Genomic DNA, 22,141 nt, shown 5'->3' with positions numbered 1-22,141 from the left:
CGCCACTGCGCGGCGGGAGGTGGGTAACCCCCAGAGGACACGTGAGTTTGTCTCCCAGGGTGAAGCTAATCAAGGGCACTCGGGGACCAGTGAATTCAGCCCTCCGCCAAAGGTTACACCATTCAACTTTCTGCCAACAAATAATGGTTTCTGGAAGGAAGTCTGAGCTCTCCTAGCGTCAAGGGCTGCTAAGGTGTTGCCGAGCATGACCAGCAAGATGCCAAGGGCAGCCATCCCTCCTCACACTCTCTTCTCCCTCCACTCCCAGGAATGGCTAGAGCCGAAACCCCCCGGTGCCCTCGCGGCACAGCGCGGTCCGGAGAGGGACGCGGAGGGCAGGTGGCAGGCCTGGCTCTGGGCTCTCCTTTGCGCACAGAGCCAAGCGCTGAGCCCGAGATCCCTCCCCAACCCCCACTGCGGCCCAGCGCAGCGATTCAGTCGGTGAAACGGCTTCAACGAGCGCTCTCTCCAGGAGGCCGGGTCGGGGTGACGGAAGCGGCAGGGGAGGCAGCCCCTCTAACCTGTCCCTGAGCCGGAGGAGGGGGACTTTTCCTCGAGAGGGACGGGAGGGGGCGCTAATCCCAGTACTAACACCCTATGGCCCGGCTCCCTCTCGGTTCCCAGCGATTCGGACGGGTCTTGGCGGCCCCTGGGACCTTCCCCTTGTGGCCGCTCTTTTCCCACCCGCGCGTCGCCCTATCGACTTTGCAAGCCGGGGTCCTTCCCCCAACCTCCTCTTCGGTACCGCAGCCTTTGCCCCAAGAGCTGCTTCTCTAAGGTGTTCTCTAAGGAGCCCTAGCGCCCTAACCCCAACAGCTGTGACCTTGCACTGAGAGCAGGCCCCAACCCCCGCCAGATCCGCAGGAACCAGTTAGAAGAGACAAGGCACAGCCGGTGCGGGAGCGGCGCCTGCGCAGTAGGGCGGCAGGGCGAGGGGTCGCGGGAGTCCTCCAGGCTCAATGAGCGCAGTAGAGGTGAGAGCAAGCCTCTGAAGATTCAGGTGGCTCAGATACATCTGAAACATCTACTGGCAGGACCAAAAGAGCTTCCGCACTCGAAGCTACAGCCCACTGAAGATCCCAGTCTGGGCCCAGGGAAGAGTCTGTGGGCTGGAGCCAGTCTAAGGGCTTGGCCTTTCGCAGCTCTCTGAAGGGAGTCCTGAGGTCTGAGCTCCCGCGACACCGGGAGGGAGTGGGATCCAGCTGGGAAGACTCCTGCGGGCAACCGTGTGCGAGGCACCCCCTCAGGACTTAGGCAGGGCGCGAAGCCAGCCCACTCTCTCTTGTTTGCCTGTTTTTATTTCCGGCAACTACTAGGCTTTTGTCTGGGAAGTGAGACGTGGTTCGTGAAAGGCTGCACCTTGTCGGAAGAGTGGGAAGGCTACCTTTCCAGGAAGACATGGAGAGCAGCGTTGTACCTTTCCGTCTTCTGTAATGGAAACTGGTTGATGAGTGCCTGAGTGGGTGGGATGAAATTGGGGGCGAAGGAGGCCTTCTTCAGAAAGGTCGCTCTGGTGGGGCCTTCCGTTTTGCTGTCCTGAACAAGTAGGCTTCAGAGGCGTTTCTGTAAAGCCCTGGGGGCGGGGGGGGGGCAGGGAAAAGGACTGGAGGCTTCAGAAGGCCCCAGATCTTTCCCTGGATGTTGAAGTAATAACAGGACACTCGAATTCAAAAGAGGAAGGGAAACATCACAACATTTATTACCAAAGAAAGTAGCAAAATGGAGCTCTTTGGAGGGGAAGAGAATCACAGATTTTCATTCATTTTTACATATTTACAGCAAGATTAAGCCGCAGCTTTCAACTATGTTTTTCATTCAACAATCACTTTCAATCAAATACATCACAACTTTGTTCTTTCAGGTTAGTTCATAATTTAAGGATCTAAGAGGAGAGATGATAAATCACAAACAGTGTGGGTAGAGATGTACCAAATAGTGTAGGGTTTCAGTCAGGCTTCGTGTGTGTGTATGTGTGTGTGTGTGTGTGTGTGTGTGTGAGAGAGAGAGAGAGACAGAGAGAGAGAGAGAGAATTTATGATTACAAAACATATTTGCCTGTCTGTATAATTCACATTCATTGCAATCATTACATTTCCCCATAAATTAGCAACATAAACAAACATATGGGGACTTTCAGTAAACAAATAAAAATCAATATAAGAGACAACATTTTGAAGCAACTATAATAACAGCATGGGTTACAGCTTGGGGAAACTTCTTTACAAATCATTTATTCAGCACATAAGGAGTGGGTAAGCCAGTACATCCTTATTTATTTAAACCACCTTTAAAACCACATCGGGAGGTTTGGGGAGAGCTGGACAGGGTGAAAATTTCTTTCCTGGGCACAATATTAAATGAAGAACTGCATATGTGGATGGGAAGAGGGTATTTGCATGCACTTTGAGGACACTATCTTGTAAACTGAACTTTCCCGAACTCCAATTGCCAAGATTCTGAAGAAAACAGGAAATTATAAAAATGTCTCTCCTTCAAGCCACTCTACTTTCTAATAATGGCAAAAAGGGCTTGCTGATTGCTGCTAGGGGGAAGAAACACACAATGGGTCTATTTTTAGAAGAGATTGTCTTCGAAGGAGCAAGAAATATTAACAATTGCTTGCCTGTAGCCTTAGGCTCCAAGCAGCCTTGGCAAGGATATTGGGAGTTTGAGGGGTCCCCAAAGGAGGTTCATCCAAGTGATCTGACTAGGACTGAGTGCAGACCAGTGCAGAGAGAAGGGGACACACAGTTTGTGCTTGGGGTATGTACCCTCTGCCTCCACCTTCTCTGCATTCTTTCCCCCATGTCCCAGAGCCTGTGCAAAGGGCCCCTCAACATCTGTGCACTTCCACAGACCTTGGACCTGATGTCTCTGTGTTGCTTTTGTTTTTTCCTTAGCAGGACTTAGTCCTAAAGTTATCAGTTAGTGTATGTAGTGTGCATGTATTTTTTTTTTTAAGAAGTTTGATTTTATCTCTTTAGAAACGGTTTGAAACTAACGGGCAGAGGGAGTTTGACAGAGAGGAGAACAAATCGCTGACAAAGAACCTTTTACGTTTCATCAGCGTTGTTAGGACGACAAGCAGGAATGTCTCAGATAATAACTCCCACTTCAAAGATTTCTCAGCTCAATAGAAAGCGGACCATCCTTTTTATTCAACCACAAGGACTGGCACTAAAGAAGACTCTACTGTTTGATTTTTTTTTTCCACCGTGTTTATTTTTCCCCTATTCACTGGGGTACTTGGATAAAATAAACAACAAGACAATTAAGGGAACATGGACTTCTAACTTTCCTGCCATCTTCCCTCTCCCCTTGGCCTTGGGCTCTAGAGTTCATGCCCAGGGCCAGCCTAGGCCTGAGGGTATCCTATGCCCCACACTAGGGAGAAACGATATGGGGGCCTGCAAGAGACCTCTGGGATAGAGGGGGCAGAATGGGTTGATCTGGGGACCAGAGTGGATATGTCCCAAAGGCGTCATCTGAACTCCTCAGATTCATCCAGTGTGCCCCCTCTGCAAGTCCCTTTCAAATTCAGGCCTCTACCCTGTTCAAGTGGCAGAGAGGCGTTGTGCACAAAATCCAGCTGGGAATGCTCATTTGTTAAGCTTCTGAGGTTGCCCTAAAGTTATTTACTCTTGACCCTGGCGCTTCTTTAGGGGCGCAGTCAAGGTGCACGGAGTCCGGCTCCTCCTCTCCTGAAGGCGTCCCTGGGATCAAAACGCCCCCTCCCTACAGGAGTGTAGGGTGAACCCCTAAAGGCGGGCGAGGTTGGTCCCAAAGAGGAAGTATATACTGGAGAACGTAGTGACAGTATTAAATGGCGTGAAAGCAAAGGTCAGCGCAAATGTATCTTAATAGAGTGTCTGCAGTGAAGTGTGCCGCCTTTGAAGCGGCCGCTCCCCGCGCGTATTTCCATGGCGAGCCTAACGCGGCATGCTGATGCACCGTCAAACTCACACTTTCAACCCCAAAACCCGACTCTTTGAACAACCCGAGCTTGATTAGACCTTTCTCCTTTTCTTTCCCCTCTTACAAACCATTTCCTCGCCTTTAGAAACTCGCCATCAAACCCAAATGCGCCCTCTGATCACCGCAGAAAGCAGAAACAAAGGGGGCTGAGCGGCGATTCAAGCGGCCCTTTTCTTCCCTCACATTATTATCCATTTTTATTATGATCGGGAACAAGTGCCCATTCGCGTGGGTTTTGTTTACCGGAAATTAAATGAAAATGATTTAGTCCGCGTCAAACAAAAATATATACTTGTATACACAAGAAAAAAGGCCTGTTAGACGTAAATATTATGTCCTTAATGAAAAGCCTGGACGGGCTCCAGGCTCGGCCTTTCAGGATTTCAGTGCAACTTGCCCATTGCCATAGAAATCCTAACTTACCATGAAGATGCACCGTGGCGAAGAAACATTGCTTTGTGCGCGGACCCTTTGATGTCGCAGGCGCTAGATGCGGGCGCTCAGCTGCGTTGGGCGAGATTACCTTGCGAGCAACGCGGTGGACATCTGTAACAAGCAAATGAAAAATTAAAGGCTATTAGGGGCCGACGAAGCATTTTTATTTTATTTCACTCTTTTGGAGGGCAGTGCAAGGCAAACCGGGGCCTAGAAATAGAAGGGAAAGAAATGAGTCTCATTTGTAGAGGGGAGAATTTTTAAACGTCAGAAGCAAGTTCCTCAGATGCCCTGTGCACCTTGGCGGTGGGGCGGGTGTTTCCCCGATGGGAACGAGTTGTTTGCTGCCGGCCGCCTGCCCTTGGCCAGGCGGCCTCTGGACTCCATTGTACGGGTGAGAGGAGTGGGGGGAGGGGATTTCGGGGCCACTTCCACAAGAATGGATTCACTAACAGAAGATTCTGGGTTTTTTTTAAGGGGTAATGAAAACAAGTCCATTCCAGTTAGGACATTGTTTATCTGATGAAAGTGTGGGGCTGTAGGGCAGGAGTGAGAATTCTCTAATGGTGGCTGAAGACAAGACTGTAGAAGCAAACCGAACAGAGTAGCAGGGCCGTACTTTGTTGGGCGATCCAGCGGGCTCCCCCTAGGTGGGACTACCAGAGCACTACTTTATCTTGCAATTCTTAGGGGATTGGGATAGGTCTACCAAAGCTTTTTCATCCTTCTTTTTCCTTTCTAACCCCCTCGCTCATGTTAGCAAAAATTCGGGGGCAGCCTCATCCTCCCTGCAGAGGATGGGAGAATGTGACACAGGCCCTGATCTTTCCCCTCTTTGGCAACATTTGCACACTTTCCTCTCCTCTGCTCCCAACATCTGGTTCTTTATCTGGGGACTTGGTACCCAGCATATCAGATACTCATTCAATCTAGACCCATTAGATATATGCCTTGGAAACATTTATTATTGCAGTTAATCTCTCTTGTCCCGCACCCCCCACACCTTTTAAAAATAAGACCAACAACTGTATGATTTTTTACAAAGATTATCCCAGAATTGACGAAATTCATCCAGGCACTGTTGCCTAGGCCAGATCCCTTCACTGTGGAGGCTTTGGCTCAGTGAAATCATTGGCCTGCTCTGCACCCCCAGGGCCAAGCACCCACAAGATCTCACAGCCAGCGCCTCTACATGGGAAGGGGGGTGGGGAAAGGGTGATTGCTCCCAGGAGGCTTCAGAGCATTGAATTCTAAAGCCCCTCTAGCGCTCCTTTGTCTGCATTTTCTGTTGTTAGGACTCAGACCCCATCCCAAAGATACAAGTGTTTGGAGCAGATACTTCTGCGTTCTGGGGCCAGCTCTGGGACAGTGGTGTGTGATCCCCAGGGTAGGTGCTTCAACTTCTCTCCCTTTTATCTCCTTTATATAAGTAGGTGGAAATTTTGGGATCTGGGACTTGTGCATTTTTGTTTGAGACGGTAGCTGAAGGAAGAGGGAATATGGGGAGGCAGAAGTAAAAGGAAATAGGCAAGATAATGGCTCAGGAATTCCCGCTGCCACCTTCTGCGACTGGAACTTTTGAGGAGGCTCCCAGTGGAACCTGGGAAGGGACGATGACAGTCGGAGCCGCCTGGGGCCTCGAAGAAAACATTTCTCATTCTGTGAACCAGGAGAGGACTTTGTGGTCTTAATTTCACCGCCTGCAGCTGCCAAGTTCGCACATAAACTCCCCTAATGTGTATTTTTCTTTCTATACTTTTTCCACCCAAACACTGGTGTCATGCTACCCAGTCGTGAAGGCGTCGGTGTGGGTGGGTGGAGGGTGCTGGGTGTGATTGCGAAATAAATATGGGAACCATATTTATACTTTACAATAATGGATGTCACTTTAGCATATTCAATGAGCTCTAACAACTTTTAGTGGGTACCTCCCTCACTCTCTCTTCAAGATTCGGTAAGCCCGCCTAGACAAGTAGTCAGTGTACCGGAAGCGGCAACCGCAGCAGCAGCCCCCGTACCGGAGGCGGTGGCGGCAGCGGCGGGACCAGGTGGTGGCTGGGGATTTGGGGGTGCGGCGGGAGCGGCTGCGGCGGGGCCCGCGCCCTGACACACGTACCATTCGCTCAGGTCGGCGCCACGCGCCGCCGCCGCCGCCGCCGCCGAGGAGGCCGCCGGGGGCTCGCGGCCGAAGTCCGAGGAGGGCGACACCAGGGCAGACGGCGTGGCTGAGTCGTAGCCAGAGCTAGGCGGCGGCGGCGAGCGCCCGTGCACCTTCATGTGCTTACGCAGAGAACTGGGGTGCGTGTAGCACTTGTCGCAGCCGCGCACTTTGCACGTGTATGGCTTGTCGCTCGTGTGCACGTGCGAGTGCTTCTTGCGGTCGCTGCTGTTGGCGAAGCGCCGCTCGCAGCCCTCGAACTCGCACCTGAACGGCTTCTCCCCTGGTGGAGGCAATGCAGAGACATTAGTGTGCGTGGGTCGTGGCCCCAGTTGGGCTTCACCACCCTTTTCAATATCTCTTTCATTTTTAGAAAAAGACCCACAGAAGATTTTCAGAAACCTTCTTTCCTTTGGGCATCTCAGGACTAGCACCCCCTTCTCCTGCTCCGAGCGCGCCAGGAGCTTCCTCCAGCGCGCCGCCACCCCTCCCCCTCTGCCGCCCGGGCTGGAGCGGGGGGCGGGGGAGGGTACGGAGGAGGAGCAATGAAGACTCCATCTTGGTCGAGTTTCCATCCGGATCCACTCTGGTTGTTTTCCACCAAATTTTCTCCCTCGGAACCAGAAGTATCTTTGTCCGAGAACAGTTGACTGAGGAGCTAGCATCCGTTTGCGTTAAAGTTGATATTCTAGCCAAACATCTGTATCTCTCACCCCACCCAGTAGTCAACCTCGCACACACCCTACCATGGCCCAAATTATTTACTAAAGTAGGTTTTGTGCAAACGCCAAGGTGATGGAATAATTTAAAGATGCGCAGCCGATGCACACGATATGTGCATAACCTGGATTCGTGCTGCAGGAAAAGGTATTCTGAGCGATGATTCACTTCAGACGCGATTTTTACGGGAAATGGAGCCCCCTCCCCCTTCCCCTCTACCCCCTGAGGGCAAACATTTAGCAGCATTCTTCAAATCTTGCCTAAACCGTTCGGGATCCCTCTAGATACGCGCGCCGGCAATAATATTTTATTACGCTGCTCCAGCAGCCGCCCGGAGACGCTGCCGCTGGCAGCCGGCTCTCCCAGTCCGAAATGACTTGAGAGGTCGAAAAGCCTCCCCAGACCACCCACACCCGGCTGTGGGGCCCTGCAGGCCTGAGCTGAGAGGCGGGCGCTGCAGGGTTTGCCCGCGCCAGGCGGGATGCGAGGCCTCTCGCGTAATCGCACCCTTGAGCTCGGCGGCTTCGGGAGGAGCGCAGCTGCTGAGATCAGACCAGGCCAGGAGGACCAGCGGGTAGCCGGGGTAGACCCGCGAGGGGGTTCGGATTCGTGGTGCGATGCCCTGTAGAGCCGCGGGAAGGCGCGAGAGCGCGTTAGGGTGGAAATATTCGCCAAGGACCGAGCCCTAGTCCAGGAGCTCGCTGGCGGCTGGATTCGCTGGAATGTGGGGGTGGAAAGGACCCCAAGAACCCGGAAACCCAGGTTCCTGCTGGAGCTGCAGATGCTGTGGAAAGGTGGGGAGCAAGTGTCTAGGCGCTTTAAACAATGGATGCCATCGGGCGCCCCAGGTTGAGAGAAAGGCTACCAGGCGTCTGGCTAAGAAAGAGATGCATGGCTGGAGGACTGCTGCCTTTGTGGTCGCTTCTCCGCCGCTTCCAGGAAAGATGGGTGCGTTGGGGGCAGGTTTGAGCAAACAAAGCCCCTATTCCTGAGCCGGGCTGAAGCTCAGGCGGAGTCAGAGCTTTGCGCACAACCCTCGCCTCCGTGCGGCTGCGGATTGTGAGCCCAGGGGTCTGGCACCGCCGGGTCGCTGCGTCCTGACCCTGCAGGAGTACTGCTAATACAGTGGAACACTGGGCGGTGCTGGCATCTGCCATTTCTCGGCACACTGGTACCATTTTATTAAAACAAAAACAAGAAAGATGCAGAATACATCAGTGTCCCTATTTGCCCCTTGTTTTCTCCCCTCTGATCCCTGTTGGCATCTGCAAAACTAAAACTTCTCTTCCTCCCTTCCTTCTTTTCTTTCTAAGATTACTTACAAGAACCATGCAATTCAGGGCCTGCAAGAGAAAACAAGATTTGCTGAGAACAGAGGAGGAATAGAATTTGAGGTTTACTGCCCCCCCCCATATTCCCTTACACACTTATCCCATCCTGCTAGCACCTCGTTGGACATTCACGTAAAACAGAAACAATGATTTCATCCCAGGCGAGGAGCAGAGGGAAAAAGCATGGCACTTCGGGCAGTCTGGAAGTTCCGAGGCCCCAGGGATGCCAGGTGAGGCCGCGCCCACTCGCGCCCTCCCGGCCTCTCCCCTGCTGCAGGAGCCCCCCTGGACTTCTCGCCTAAAACTGCGCCCCCATCCCCACCCCGATACACTGCTTCCCGCCTCCTCCCTTCCCACCGTGTCCGGGCGCTGCGCCCTGGGTGGGTGGGTGGACGTGCTGCGGCAGGGTTGGGCCAGGGCCCTGCAGCCGGTGCGGAGCGGCCGGGGCCTGGGGGTAAGGCATGAAAGGCCCGGAGTCTCCTCGCAGAGGCTCAGCAGCCGAGAGCGGCCTCCACCTCGGCCCTGCGCCAGGCCCGCGGGACAAAGTTCGGGAGCTGCGGGGCAGTTCGGCTGGCGCCATTTTCTCGCACTTGTGGCTGGACCAGGTTACCGATCATCTCTGTAGCGGCGCGGTCTCTTCTCTACCTGGGATCCCCAGCCCTGTCTCTCTGGACGCCTGAGGAAGGTGGGGCGAGCCCCCAGCTGAGGGGTCCCGAGAAGGAGGCGGGGGCAGGCGGCCGGGTCGGGCCGGAGCTCGGCTACTGCCCCGCGTCTCCCTCGCGGCCGCACCATTGTTCCGGGATTGTTGTGACCGCCACGAAATGAAATCTTTCGGCTTGGGCTTGGGGCAGCTGCCTCCGAAGCCAGGCCCAGGCTTCAGATCCGGGAGAATCTCAACTCCTGAGAAATCAGCTCCTGTTCGCCGCTTCCGCGACTCGAGGAAATGAAATGCCATTAATATTTGAAAAGGCAATTATTTTCCTGTTGAATCGAGAACTGTCTTCATGAATAATTTGTAGTGAGGTCTATTGCCATTTGAGAAACATTTTGTTGTTTTTTTCCCCCTCTCTCTCTTCATTACTTAGGAGGGGGGTTTGAGAAAAACGCTGGAGCAGACGAATCTCAGTAGTTTTTTTTCTTTTTCTTTCTTTCTTTCTTTCTTTCTTTCCTTTTTAACTCCAGCGATAATGAATCAGGACTGCCAGTGGAAAGGACACACTTAGAATTCTGTCCTGAATAGAAGCAAACCTGAGCCAGCCCGGGCGCACTGAACTTGCTTCTCTGCTGTAGGTCGATTGCACGAAGAATTTAACCATTTTCTGCTTCATGGACTTCAAACAGTAGGCCGGCAAAGAGCAGTAAAAGTTTGTTTGTTTAACAAAAAACCCTGCCACTAAAAATGAGTTCCTTCTCTGGCTCAGGACTGCCGCATCCACCTTTGCAGTACCGGCCATCAACTCCTGGAATCAGCGGGCCGCTGGGAGGTGATCGGAGCCTCACTTCTCCCCTCCTCTGGGATAAAACTCGGAGAGCGGGAAAGGGGAACAACTGCTTGCAGAGGGGGTGGGGAAGATCCTGGAAAGAGTTGGGGAAAACTGTACATTTCAAGATATTCTATGGAAATAAAGGGAACTAAGAGTGGACTTTGGTCTGGACTCCACCTGTGCCAGCGTCTTTGCCAGGGACCTTCCCCCAAGATTGCAGGGTTTGGGGGAGAAAACGGGATTTGCACGTTTATTTCCCCAGCAGCCCCAGTCTGGGAGAGTCCTTTGACTCTAATACTTGCTGATATATCCACCAAGAAGAGAGGTGAGTAAGGTAGAGCGCCAAGAGAGTAAGAGAAGTGGGGGGCACCAAATTGGAACTTATTTTATCTTCTCCTCTCCCCACCAGTCCCCCTACCCTACCCCTAAAATAGAGGAGAGGAGATGATGACTTCTTAAACTTCTAGGGCATTTGGATGAGAAAACCCTAGCTAGGGAGAATACAAACATCGGCTGCTAAACTAATTAATGTAACTTCACATGCTGTTCTGGGAAGTGTGAAAACTTTCTCCTTGCAGTTGCATTAATTAGAGATCCTTTGGCCAGAGGAGTTCAACTTTGCATGCTCTTGAGCGGGATCCTTTTCTTTCTGTTAACTAGAACTAACAGATGTGGTTGACACATGTCCCCATTTCACTTAACAGCTCGGTAAGTGACATATAAGGCAGATGAGTCTCCTTGGTCTCTGCTAAAGCAAAGGGGTTTGTCAAACATCCCAAGTGTCAGGTCACCAAGGCTCCAAAACCTGGGCAAAGTTAGCCCATGAGACCCCAAACCCTAAAGACACCAAGAGCCTGATGATCCCTCAGTTCAGGTGGTCATCAGGTTGTCAAGTCCACCAGAAGAGGACTTGCCTCAGGATTCCAAAAGGACCAGGAAAATGAAATTGGTTGTACGTCTTATGACTTTGGGGAACAGTACTGTTTTAAAACCTGCAAATAAAACTCGATCAGCAAACACATTTGCACACACAGAGACCCAAGTATGTTCACACTCGCCCCCTCCCACAGAGCAGAAATCACTTGCTATCTTCCCCACACACAGCCTCAGGAAACTTATGTGATTCTAAAAGAAGGGCGTAATTAATATTTTATGGACTTGAGTCATGGAAATACCAAGATAGCCCCCCTCCACCCAGATGGAACTTGAGGAAATCCAGCCCCGAGGGCCCAGAAGAGGCCGCCTGCTCCCCCAGAGGGTCTGCATGAGACAGACGGTGTAGAATACTGACCTGTGTGAGTTCTTTTGTGTATTTTGAGATTTTCTGATCTAGCAAAGACCTTCCCACACCCCGGGAAAGGACAGGGGAAGGGCTTCTCGCCCGTGTGCACGCGGATGTGATTTACAAGTTTGTATTTGGCTTTAAAGGGCTTGCCCTGGCGCGGACACTCCTCCCAGAAGCAGATGTGGTTGGCCTGCTCCGGGCCGCCGACGTGTTCCACGGTGACGTGCGTGACCAGCTCATGCATGGTGCTGAAAGTTTTGGAGCAGAGGCGCGGGGCCGCGGGGCTATCGGCTGCCAGCCACTTGCAGATGAGCTCCTGTTTGATCGGCTGGCGCATGTATCGGAAAAAGGCGCCAGGACCGTGGGGCGCCGTGAGGTTCACGGTCAGGTTCATGCCCCCGTAGCCGTGCAGGGCCGCGGCAGCTGCCAGGGCGTCGCTGCGGGCCACCGGTCCCGGCGTAAAGGGTTCAGGCCGCGCGTACATGTCTCCAGGGAGCCCCAGATGCAGGAGTCCGTTCAAAGTGCCGCTGGGGGAGGCCTGGGGTGGCTGCTCTTGAAGGCCCGGGAACACCGAGGGGCTGGAGGCGGCAGTAAGCTGGGGGCCATGGTGTCCGGAGCTGCTACCTGTTGTGGAGACAAATAGCGCGCGTGAGAACGGGCGGCGTAGGCCGAGCATTCCAGCCGGCCCCGGGGGGCAGGCCCAGCCCAACCACACCACGGCCTCTGCCGTCAGCACCGGGACCCGGAGCCAGACAGAGGCAGCAGCGAACGGAGTGGACAGCGAGAGGCCAAGCACTTTCACTGCGGACCAGCTGGGCAGCAGTTCGGTAGAGCCCCCTGCCGCTCCATGGGCGGGAGAGGGATAGAGGCTGCGGGGCAGGTGGAAGGGGCAGTGGGGTGCGCAGTGCTGAGTCTGTGGATTGCTGGGGCACCCTGGGCTGTGCTCCGGAGGGGCCCGACCTGCGCCCCAAGAGCGCATTGGCAGCCAATTCCCTGGAGCATTCGGGGGTCGCGGAGCCCTGCGGGGGAATGGAAGTGAGGGAAGCGGTGATGTGTTAGGTGGTGGTGGTGCGGAAGCGCCCCAGACATATATTTTAATTTCAGTGCCCAGCTCTGCTTGAAGAGGGCGGCCTGCTGGATCCTAGCCGGGGCTCCCTAGAGCTCTCTAGGTCAGGCCGCTCACGCCAGTCACCTGACAGCAGGGAGGGCAAAGAACCACCACAAAACAACTTAGGCAAAGTTTTTTCTTTCCCCCTCAAGTTTCGGGGTGTTCCCCCCTCCCTCGGTCTTTAATGCCTACTTGAAATCCCGTACACTACAGAGGTAGCAGCGGGGCGCGTGAGGAAGTGAATAGAGATTCGGGGCCGCGGCCCGGGCGGGCGGAGAGGAACAATCGCCTAGGTCGCCTATTGGCCCGCAGCCGGGCCCGACGTCAGCAATGACAGGTTTCGCCACACGCAGATACAGATACACACACACACACACACACACACACACACACACACACACACACACACTCCGGCTCCAGCGCCTCTCCACCCCACCCCACCCTACCCCCAACATTTCTCGCTTCTACTGCTCATGCGCTCTGACCCGGGCACGGCTTCTTTTCTCTGCTCTTGAGCCCCTTCCCCCTCCTCTCTGGAAAGCTGAATAGATCCGCTCTGCCTCACTGCTCCAGGAAGTGAGAGGGGCTGGGTTATACCTTCTTTCACCACGACTTTGAGGAGGGGGTGTTGCGCCTTACGTAAAGTACTCGGGTTATTGGACGGGCAGATCCAGCCCTGCCGACGGGGCAGCACCGGGTGCGCGGGGATGGTGGCCTGCTCGGTGGGTTTGTCTCCGGAGCCAGAGGAGGCAGGGGCCTGTATCCAGGGACTGCGGACTATGCGTCCTGGAGCGGAGGAAACTCTGAGGCTAGCTGCCCTTGAGCTTTATTATTTTATTTTCTCGCTTTCGCCGAAATTTCTCGTGTCCCTCGTTTCTTTCTCTCTCTCGTTTCCTTGGATTCCCCTCCCCTTTTCTTTTCTCCCCACTCTATCCTTTCCACTTAGTCTTGCCAGTCCCTCCTTTCAAGGGGCGCTCGGAGACCCCTAAACCCAAGAATCCGGGCCTGACCAGAGCCAGAGTGGGCTTGAGGCAGCGATGACCTGGGAGAGGCTGGCCTCGAACCCGCGCCACTTTCCCGAGAGGGGCTAAGAATCCTCTCGGCCACAAACCCCTTCGCCCTGCGGGCCGGCTGGCCAAGAAACAGAGGCGAAGGGCACGCTGCAAGGAGAAACAGGTCCTCACCCCCGACCTCCGCCCCCGGCTTCCTCTGTCACCTAGAGGTCTGGAGCTCCGTCCCCTGCTGCCAAACAGAGCGTCCGGGAAAGGGGACCGCGATCACTTCCACTTTCGGCTGCCTCCACTTGTTGCCCGTCGCCGGAGTCTCTGCCTCTATCCGGTCTAATCCCTAGGGCTCTGAGTAGAGTGGAAGCCAAGTGTCCCAGCCCAGACTGTGAAAGGGACTGCGGGCCCAAGGCCTCCTTTCGCCGGACGCCCTCCCAGGCTGAGGTTCCACCGTTTTGGGGTGGGGGTCGGCGGGCGGAAATAAACCTTTCAGTTTCGGCCTAGCCTAGCACCGCCTGAACTAGGGGGGGGGGGGGAGTGTCCTTTGTCTGCGCTGCCGACCGCCGAGGGCTGGCTGCACAGCTTGGCGATTTAAAGGGCTGCTCGCCCTAAGGCCTGCCTTGCTCTCTGAAGCCAAAAATGCCAACTTCTGTACTCGGGCCTCCCTAGTGGCCATAGAAAGGGCCCCCAAAGCAGAGAAAAGCTTGGATTTTTAAGAGAAGTTCTAAAAAAGATCCCCTATCCCTAGCCGAGGTGAGAAGTTTAGACAGATTGCAAGAACTCTGACTCTGAGTTGATTGAGCTGCCCCACCCTCATCCTCAGCACCAAAAACTATTCTTATGCATTTCCTGGGCCGGAAAAAAAGGGGCTTCTTTTAAATTTTTTAGAACAATTAACTTATTTATAATGGCTGGCAGATTCTTTGAGACCTTCTTCATTTAATGCATTGTTCCTCGCTCGGGCTGCATTTTAGCAAGGGATTAACTTCCACAATTTCCCTCGGCTTTGACAAGTCCAGGTCTTTTTGCTCCTCTGGCCAGCCGGAAGAGCTTAAGCAACGCAACCAATAGATGCTGCGTTAGCATTAAAAAAAGAAAGAAAGAAAAAACAAAAGGAAAAGAGAAGAACAGAACAGAGAAGAAATGGAAACAAAGGAAACGAAAGGAAAGGAAACGTTGAAGGAGAGCTTGTGACAGTCAAATCCCTTCTGCTCTGCAAACCAAGGACTTGTAAATAGTGTTGAGTCTAGACTTTGAGGATTTGTCTCATTCCTGGCTTTTACGTCCTCCCATACTCTCACATTCTGGGATTTACCCTTCTGCCACAGAAGCCTCCTCTTCAATCTCTCACTCTGTTTTCCCTTCCTCCTTGGGATGGCCAGGCCTAGTCTCAGTGAGTGGTTTCAAGGCTCCTCACTGCTCAGATGTCTGTTGAATATTGCAGTTGTCTAGGCAAGTCTGGGCTGAACCCATGAAGGGCTCCTAAAGACAAACAAACAAACAAAAACAAACACACACATATACACACAATCCCCCAAACCCAAAAGGAGTGTGTTCCTCCCTGGGACCCCTTGCCCAGCTGCTTCTCCTAACCAAATTGCAACATAGAGCTTAGTCAACTCTTCCTGTAGCATTCAGACCTAAGTGCAGGGATACTTCTGCAGTGGTCCAGCAATAAAAAATATTTTCTTTTCCACCTGAACCTACATGATCTACAACCTACTGTTCAGGATGTTTGTCAAACTCATCATTCACTTTTGCTTCCATTACATCTCTGATTTGCACAAAAATATATACACTTAATATATACACTGTGACCTCACCTCCATCAAAAGCTTTGAATAACAGCAGAGAACAGGGGTATTTAAATTGTTTTAGTCTATGCGCCCTTTTGGAAGTTTTGTGAGGCCTGTGGACTCTAATCATCCTGTTTTTGTTACCAACATATATGTATTAGAAGAAACATGTAACTATCCATTAGAAAATGGTGAAAATAAAGATGCAGTTTTTCCCTTTCAAGTTTGTGGGCCCCAGGGCTGTAAGCACTGATGCCATAGACTCTAGGGATAAGCAGCAGAGGTTTTATATTTGTAGACTGTTTGTATGCTACATACTCTTACTAACTTTACCCTTGAAAAACTTTGAACATGTGTGTGGCTTTTTGTGCCAACAGCGAAAGGGCAGATAGGCCTGATTCAGCCAAATTCACCGACAGTAACCTGGCCCCATGGAGCTCCTTCCCAGATGCAGCGTTCTCTTGAAGTACTGAAAACATATGGACCCATCCTGGGTAGATGCTGCTTGAGTAGCCAGGGATTACTTGACCTGCAGGTCAATAAGGCTGCCTGTAAGTTCGTTGGAGCCACATGGCTCACACGTTGGCTAAACACAGAAATGGGACCAGGAATTCTCTCAGAGGGACATTTTCCCAGGGACAAAGACAGGAAGGAAAAAAATCCATTTACCCACTACTGTACACGGGGAACTCTGGGCAATTACATGAGGGTCTTCAAGGCATATCTCTGAAAGAAGGCTCAAAGCAGCATCCAGGTAACCACAGATGACAGGTGTGGTACTGATGGCAGGCAGGCATATGTCAGTGTTCAGAGTGGTTTCTTTGAGTCTTCCGGTGCCAGGTATCAAGGAGTCCTGATTTCATTGACTTGATAGGGCAGGCTGAGGAGTGGCGTTCCTCAGCGGTGCTCAAAATTTTTCTTTCAGAAAGTCATCTCACCACACTGACTCCCAATACCAAATGCTTGGCTGGAGCATTCTATTCTAACCATGCTGGGAGTTAACAGTCTTGTTGAGTTCGCTTTCCTACTTGATTTGCAGGAAAACAAAAACAAGAACAACACACCACATTCTGCAGCCCAGAGATCTTCAGCAGAATTCAAAGAAGCATTGGAGGCTTTTGTAGGGGCCTGTCTGGAGCAAGTTCCACTGCCAGATGCCAAACATCCATCCAGTGTCCAGAATCCTGCCCTAAGCACCTTTGTTCACCTCAGCCCCGCCAAAGCAACAGCATACACTAAAGTGACTTTTTAGTCCTGCTGTATAGAAATATGACATTTGGTGGCCCTACCATCTGCCAGAGCTCGTCACATCACTGGTTCAAATAGGGGAATGTCTGACCTCTCTCCTTTGGAAAAGAAAGAAATGGGGGAGGTTTCAGATCAATAGCTAGGCTATTTTTCCACTTTGATCTTTTAAGCAATGCTAAATGATGATTATCTCTTGCAGGTTATGCTCAGAACAGGGTCCCAGGAGCTGAGGGCCACCACACAGAGCTTGGACAAGAACAAACCTTCCTGTCTGAATATTTGCATCTAGGTCTGCAGTCACTTGTTCAATCCTTTCTTTCCCATTTCTAGCCAGGTTACCAACCCAAACAAGGAACAAATCTCTTTATAGGCTATTCACAGACAGACTGTAGATGCCTGCAGTGAGAGGTTGTCTCTAGTCTTATGAAAAAAAATAATAACTTAAGCCCCAGGAGCCCACTGTATGTCCCAGCCCAAATTGTACAAAGGAGATGAGATCTAGGATTTTGGAGATAAAGAAAGATATTCCTCTCTTCTGCTATGGAAGTTTGGGCTTTAATCATCATTAATGGAACTGAGTATGAAAGAAAATATACTTGGAAAAAATTTAATTTCCAAGCAAGGGTTCTGCTAAACATCTTTTGACAAAAGATTAAGAAACATGGTCAGAGGATCTTCCAGAACAGCACTGAGGGATTAAAACAACTGAATTTACATAATAAGCACATCTCTCTTGAGAATTCTGCCATCAAATTATCCCAAAATAATAGAAGAAAGCCATTTCCTGAGTTGTCCATTTAACTTTTGTTAAGAAGGTTGCTTTTCCTTCCAACAAGGGAATACCTTGGAGGCAACCATCAGCTGGTGGTGTGGTTGAAATGAGGAAAACTAGAAGCGCCTGGAAGGGAAAACACCCAACCCTAAATCATATGCTTATTCTAAATGGAATATTAAATTAAATTCTTCACAATGAAGGTATTCCTGACAGAGCGGCTGTCAGTCACTCCCTGTTCAGACACCACATTGTGGGAACGTAGTTGCCGCCACATTGCAGAAGGCTGGTGTCCCTGGTAAAGATGATGCATATCATGTAAACCCCATCACCAAGATCAAAGTCTGCTCCTTTCATGGAAGCCAATACATGTCAAACCTCATTCCAATCAAATCGTCTGGAAATGAATTCAAGATGAATATGTCATAGAATAATGTGACAGTGGAGCTGCAGAAGGTCAGGGGTTGTTGTTTCAATGAGAGAGTCGTCAAATATTAATTCTAGAATGTCCAGATGAGTAGGCATTGAGGGGGATTAGCTGGCTGCTGGTGGGATGTTGTGTCACTGATTTGTGTGCAAATGCATCAAATGCCAAGGTGTTGTTCTCAGTTTCATTGGGAACTCAAGGAACATCTCCAAGCTCACAACTCAACATAACCACAAGGCAAAACAAAACTTCCCACTTAAAAAAATAACTTCAGAAAGCCAATATTCAAAAGAGGATTTTAACTTACTGGACTCTTTCAGGGAGTTCCGGTAAAGCCGTGATCTTTTCCTCATGACCAAGGAAGTCTTGTATCTCATTTTCTGAGTTTGAGCCTGTTTGAGAAGAAAAGAGAGGTGGTCACTAGTTAAACAATTTCATAGGTGTTCGTATGGTAAGATTGTGTAGCCTGAATGTATGAGTGAAAAACAGTGTTGATCTGAAGAGTCTTTCAGTCTTTCTTAAACCATTTCCAAATTTAAAAGTGAAAGGACTCTGCTGGGAGCTACCGTTGCAAAACAATATATCCTTCATGATACAAAATATTAAAAATCATTTTCTTACCTGACAATTTTGTGAAACTCATTTGTTGATTTCCCTTGACAGAATTTAAACATCAGCTGGTGTTCAAATGCCTCTACCTTCTTGAATTTGAATTTAATGTATGAGAAGTTCCCATTTTTTTAAGTTTACTGAGTTTAGTAAAGTGTAATGGGAAGAGCTAGGTGTCCTCTGGAAGGTTGACAGATTAAAAATTGAGGTACAAATATTGAAATTGAGAAGAGAGAAATTTCTTTGTGGTATTGCATATCTTGCCTATAGTGGTGTGGGACCCTTATCCTCACATGGCTTCTACCTCCAAACCCATTTGGAAATCATCATTGGCTGAATTTTTTAAAGTTAATATAAAATTCACCAGATAGAAAAAAAAAGGTATCATTTCTATCATCTGGTCCTGGTTGGCTCCATTTCTTAGTTAAGAATGTCAAAACTGCAACCCCCTCCCCTCCCCCCTCCCCCGCAATATTTGCATCCCTTATCAAATTAACTTCGTGGATAATGCTACCAAGCCTTTGGTCATCTTAAAGTCTGAAACCCATCCTGGGACCTTTGCACCTGTCAGGCAACACTAAAGAGAGTGGAACAGCTAAAGAGAGATGATCCACCCAGCCCCAACCCTCAATTTGGCCTAGAAAGACAAACAGTCATTGAAAGGGTCTCAGGCTGGACAAACACAGCACGCCCTCTGTCACTGAGGACGTCTGCCTGTCTTGACACTCCAGCCCGCAGAACAAGCGATTGTTTAACTTGTTGAACCACAGGCCAAATCCAAATGGGGCTCTGCTGTCTCAAAGGCTTTCCGAATTCTCTATGCTCAAAGATCTCTTTCTCTCTCCCTCAACCCCTAAACTGGGCTTGAACTGACTTAATGTGTTTTTGCCTTTCCTTCCTCTCCCTTCTTTTATAGGTCCAAATCTGAGGGGGGGGGGTGTATGGGGGGGAGTGGGTAGACTCACCTTTTCCCAGAGCGTTTTATTTATTTTTAATTTTTTCTAAACAAAAGGCTTCTGTTCCCAAAAGTAATAAGCTCCTTCCTGCACACATCAGGAAAGAATGGGGGCCCAACTTTACATTCCTATGGAAGGTTGGCATGCTGGGCATCCTCGCTCTAAATTTCCTCATGGCAGGCTATCTGGCACTGGAAAAGTCCTGGTTGGTTGGAATTAGTAGAATTTATTTTTTTGCTTCAGAGGGAAATGGGTGTGAGTTTCCCTACAGAGCCTCATCCCCCCACAATGCTGCCCAAGTCCCTCCCTGCTTAAGAGGCCTTGGTCACTTCTACCCCCTAGATCCTGGCAGTCTTTTGTGCATTACAAACCCACAGGCGTGCAAACAAATGCTGCAGAGGCTGGACTTTGGGCTGGCAACTGGGACCTTAAGCGGCTCTGTAGCAGCTCCATCACCAAGCTGGAGTAGGGAACAAGGGTAAATACCTCCTCCTTTGGTTCAAACTCTGATGCCGCTTCGAAAGCCAGTTATCGTGCTGAAGGAGGGGTGAAAGAATATGGGAACAATCCCTGGGCCCCTAGACCTAAGTTTCGCACCAAACCGGAGATACAAAAGCTCTGAAAATGCTTGGCTAAGTTTTCCTCAAATGACTGCTCCTGGTTTGTCTCTGCACACTCCCGTGACTACTTAACCAGGAGTCAGGAGCACAACCTGGAGACATTGGAATTTACCTTCCTCCTCACCCCTTGAGAAAAGGAAAGGGTGCCAGCCAACTGCCGTAATTAATTGGTCTGGGGGAGAGTCAAGCAGGTGGGCTGGTGGATACACACAAGGGACACTGTTTTTCTTTGGGGGAACACCAAGGCTGAAGGTTGTCGGGTTGCCTTAGACTGCTCAAGCCTGCCCAAGGTCAGAGGTCACCTACAGCCTGCCTCCCAAGCCAGAGATTTTAGTCCAGGAGCCATGAACACTGCCTCGCACTGATTAACCCACAGGCGCTCAGGCATGCCAGCCTCTCGGCCACAGCTCAGCTGGGACGGTGCAGAGCAGAGGCCCTTCAGCCTGCCAGGGAGCTCTCAAGCCAAAACCAAAAAGGCTCCTGGCTTCTACACGCCGCCTGCTATTGCCAGCTGCACCGACATCTCCCTGACTCCCCTCTATCAGGCCCTTCAGCACAGGGACAAGGCTGGGCTGTGTGACGGCCTTCTCTCCTCTCCTTCTTCTGCTCTGGGAAGGAGCTCCAGGTTTCCTCGGCTTCGGGCTGAAGACTGGGTGACCTTCATGTGCTCAGAGTAGAGGATGCATTAGTGGGTCACCAGCAGGACCAGCCGGGACATTTAACTGTCTCTTTGAGCACCCCCAAACCCCTACCTGCCAGCAGCTAGAGAGAGGAAAGGAAGTTGGTGCCTTGCCTTGAGTCTCTCTGAGGCCAATGCTGTTCGAAAGTGGGTAGAAATATGATCTTGGAATCCATAGGGAGCCTCCTGCAGACAGTGCCAGCCAAAGTACAGCCCTTCAATGCCCCTTTTCCATTCCTAAGACCTCGCTGCCTCCCAGCCTTCCCCACGGACGGCCAACCTCATTCATCAACTCCAAACTTTCCGGTCAAGCCTTTGAGGCAGTCTTAGCTTTCTTTCACAGCCCGACTCTGTGTTCGCCTTACTTGCCCCAAATTTCCTGTGTCCCTAGATGTCTAAATGTCTAAGATCAGAATTCCAGGCGGCTGCGGCCTGTTCCCCAGAAAACTGGTCGTAGCCCTCATTCGCATCCGGGAGAAAGCCAAGTCCCGAACCCATGGCCAGCCACACGCACAGAGCGGATCCTAGCGGTCAACTTCCTGAGGCAGGACCAGGGTACGCGAGGGCGAGGATCCGGGCCCGCGGCACACCGGGCCCGCATCTCCCGTCAGGTTGGGGCGGAGAAGTTCCATCATCTTGCTGCCAGCAAGGCTGACTTAGTTCCTTTGACCCTGGAAAGGGGAAGCCGAGTCCCTCCCTGCCATCCTGGCAGGGACTGGGCAGAGAACTGACTGCAGAGCCCCCCTCCTGGCGAGGGTCCCGGTCACTTGGTGAAAAGAAAGCTCTCCGCCACGACTCCCCTTCTTGTGCCTATGGTGGGGCACCCAGGCAGTTTACAAGCGGGGGAGGAAAGGCAGGTGGGTAACAAGCTGCTCCCGGTCCCAGTGCCAGTGGAAGCCCCGTTCGTCCTCCTTGCCCCCCCTCCCTGGGAAGAAAAGATGGACTCATCCCCAGCGCTGCCCTCGGCGGAAGGGCCCCCTCCTCCCTCACAGTCAATGGGGTGGGGCCTATACCCACGGTTGGGGGGCTAATGAGGGAGGGGATGGGGAGAGAGTCTAGCTGGGCCTCTTTACCCTGTGGGGTTTGGGTGCCAGTGGCCCCGCGAAGGGCGCTTGCTACCCGGCAGCTGGCGGTACAGGTCCCGTCTATCTGATCTGCCCCCTGGACTCACACACTTACCCCGCTCCACCTGTTGCCGGGATCGCCTCATTTCTGCACATCACTTTGGGGTGGCCGAGGGGGAACCACAAACCCCTCCAAGCCTCTCTTTTGTGGTTCCAGCGAGGCGGTCATCCTTCATTTCTCCTTTTCCAGCTTTCGGGAAGCAGTTAGAGAATGTATGATGAAGCAGAAATGAGCCGTCAGGATGATATTTTAATGGCTTATATGTCACGTTGGTGCATGTGGCTTTGAACTGGAGCCGCTTGCGTTTCCTGCAGAGAGCGCCGCAAATCCCACTTGATAACTTCTACAACCCACAACTTTTTTTTTCCCTCACATTCACTCTTACCCTGTATATTTGGAAGCGTTTCCT

The 22,141-nt window shown here is 51.5% G+C and overlaps 1 protein-coding gene and 2 long non-coding RNA genes across 3 annotated transcripts; 2 read left to right on the top strand and 1 right to left on the bottom strand.

Moving 5' to 3' along the window:
• Nucleotides 1-486: 486 nt before the first annotated feature.
• On the top strand, nucleotides 487-3,273 carry LOC115292160. The gene is made up of 4 exons (XR_003908830.1): nucleotides 487-974; nucleotides 1,317-1,430; nucleotides 1,780-1,861; nucleotides 2,985-3,273. It is a non-coding gene; the product is annotated as an uncharacterized LOC115292160 (long non-coding RNA).
• On the bottom strand, nucleotides 1,667-21,152 carry ZIC4 (Zic family member 4). The gene is given in 7 exon segments (XM_029940092.1): nucleotides 1,667-4,521; nucleotides 6,527-6,851; nucleotides 11,395-12,012; nucleotides 18,051-18,135; nucleotides 19,318-19,338; nucleotides 19,340-19,510; nucleotides 21,122-21,152. Coding segments are annotated over 6 exon segments (1,194 nt in total). The 5' UTR covers nucleotides 19,484-19,510; nucleotides 21,122-21,152; the 3' UTR covers nucleotides 1,667-4,520.
• Nucleotides 7,626-10,262, top strand: LOC115292159. Its single transcript, XR_003908829.1, has 2 exons — nucleotides 7,626-8,849; nucleotides 9,802-10,262. It is a non-coding gene; the product is annotated as an uncharacterized LOC115292159 (long non-coding RNA).
• Nucleotides 21,153-22,141: the final 989 nt, after the last annotated feature.

Source organism: Suricata suricatta, chromosome 5 (assembly GCF_006229205.1).
Source record: "Suricata suricatta isolate VVHF042 chromosome 5, meerkat_22Aug2017_6uvM2_HiC, whole genome shotgun sequence".
In the NCBI taxonomy this organism is placed as follows: domain Eukaryota; kingdom Metazoa; phylum Chordata; class Mammalia; order Carnivora; family Herpestidae; genus Suricata; species Suricata suricatta.
Note: the sequence above shows the minus strand (reverse complement) of the source record. Positions and strands in the feature narration are given on the sequence as shown.